Source organism: Rhineura floridana, chromosome 9, assembly GCF_030035675.1.
Source record: "Rhineura floridana isolate rRhiFlo1 chromosome 9, rRhiFlo1.hap2, whole genome shotgun sequence".
Taxonomy (NCBI): Eukaryota; Metazoa; Chordata; class Lepidosauria; order Squamata; family Rhineuridae; genus Rhineura; species Rhineura floridana.
In genome coordinates, this window is record NC_084488.1 from 88,900,449 (window position 1) to 88,901,548 (window position 1,100).

The 1,100-nt window shown below is 59.3% G+C and overlaps 1 protein-coding gene across 1 annotated transcript in view; it reads right to left on the bottom strand.

The window, feature by feature from the left end:
* Positions 1–803, bottom strand: part of ANK2 (ankyrin 2) — a 568,387-nt gene extending 567,584 nt beyond the window's left edge. Inside the window, exon 1 of the mRNA XM_061585294.1 lies at positions 1–803. Within this exon, the coding sequence (XP_061441278.1) occupies positions 1–75 (75 nt within the window). The 5' untranslated portion in view covers positions 76–803.
* Positions 804–1,100: the final 297 nt, after the last annotated feature.

A 1,100-nucleotide genomic window follows, 5' to 3' on the forward strand; every position in this document is an offset into this window, starting at 1 on the left:
CTGCCGAAGGCGTGACTGGCTGGCTTGGGGCGACGTCCCGCCTCCAAGGGACCCCGAGGAGGTGGGGGAAGCCATCTTCCACTCCTTGGCTTCTGCTTTCTATCACTCGCGCCTCTCTCTCTCGGTCTCTCCCTCCAGCCCTGCTGCGCTGTGCCTGATAGCTGTCGTCGTCGTCGTCGCCGCCGCCTGCTGCCGGCCTCAAGCGGGCCGGCGCCAACGGGAGGCAGTCGTTGGGCTGCTCATGCCCGAGGTCCTGTTTGCCTCTTCTTTCGCCTCCTCCGTCCCGCCTGCAGCCGCCCTTCTAAGCGCCTCGGCTAGAGGAAAGAAGAGCTCGTTGTCTTGAAGCCGGCCAAAGCACGCCCGACTTCCCTCAGACGGCGCCCGCCTCCGAACCTGCAATGGGCTGGACGCTGCAATGGGAGGTGGGGCGGGGAGAAGCGAGTCAAAGAGATAGAGAGAGGAGGGGAAGGGCGGGAAGAAGGGCACGCGACTGGTTAAATGAATGACCTTCCCCGGCAAAGTCGGAGGCGCCGGCGCTGCTTCGGCTCCGTTCCTGCGCCCTGGCGGCGGGAGCTCTTTCAGTAGTCCTGCTGCTGTCGGTGCAGTGGCTGTCCCCAGCCTGTCTCTCTCTCTTGCTATCTGTGTGTGTTTATATATATTATATATATATGCGCGCGCGCGCGTCTCTGTGTCGATCGGGGGTGGAAAGAGAGAAGCCCCCGAGTGCTGAGATTATTATAGGAGCTCGGTGGCTCGCTCGCACAAGAGTGAGAGGGTAGAGCCGGAGAGAAAAGGAGGCAGGCTCAGCTTGGGATGAGGTCATGGACAGCTCCTTGAAATATGGCTCGTTCGCCGCCTGCTGCTGCTGCTTGCTGCTGTGGCTGGCGAAAAGAAGGGGGAGCATGGCAATGGATAATTATCCAATAAATAAATGAAGCCATTCTCTCTGTTGTCCACCCCGCCCCTTTTCCCAGCGCAGCTCAGAACTGCTGCCTGCCACCATCGCGAGACGGCAGGATCGATTCCCGATCCCAGGGAGCTCTAATAACAGTGATTACACTTTTTTTCACAGCTTTGTAGGTCACTAGAATCTATATCTA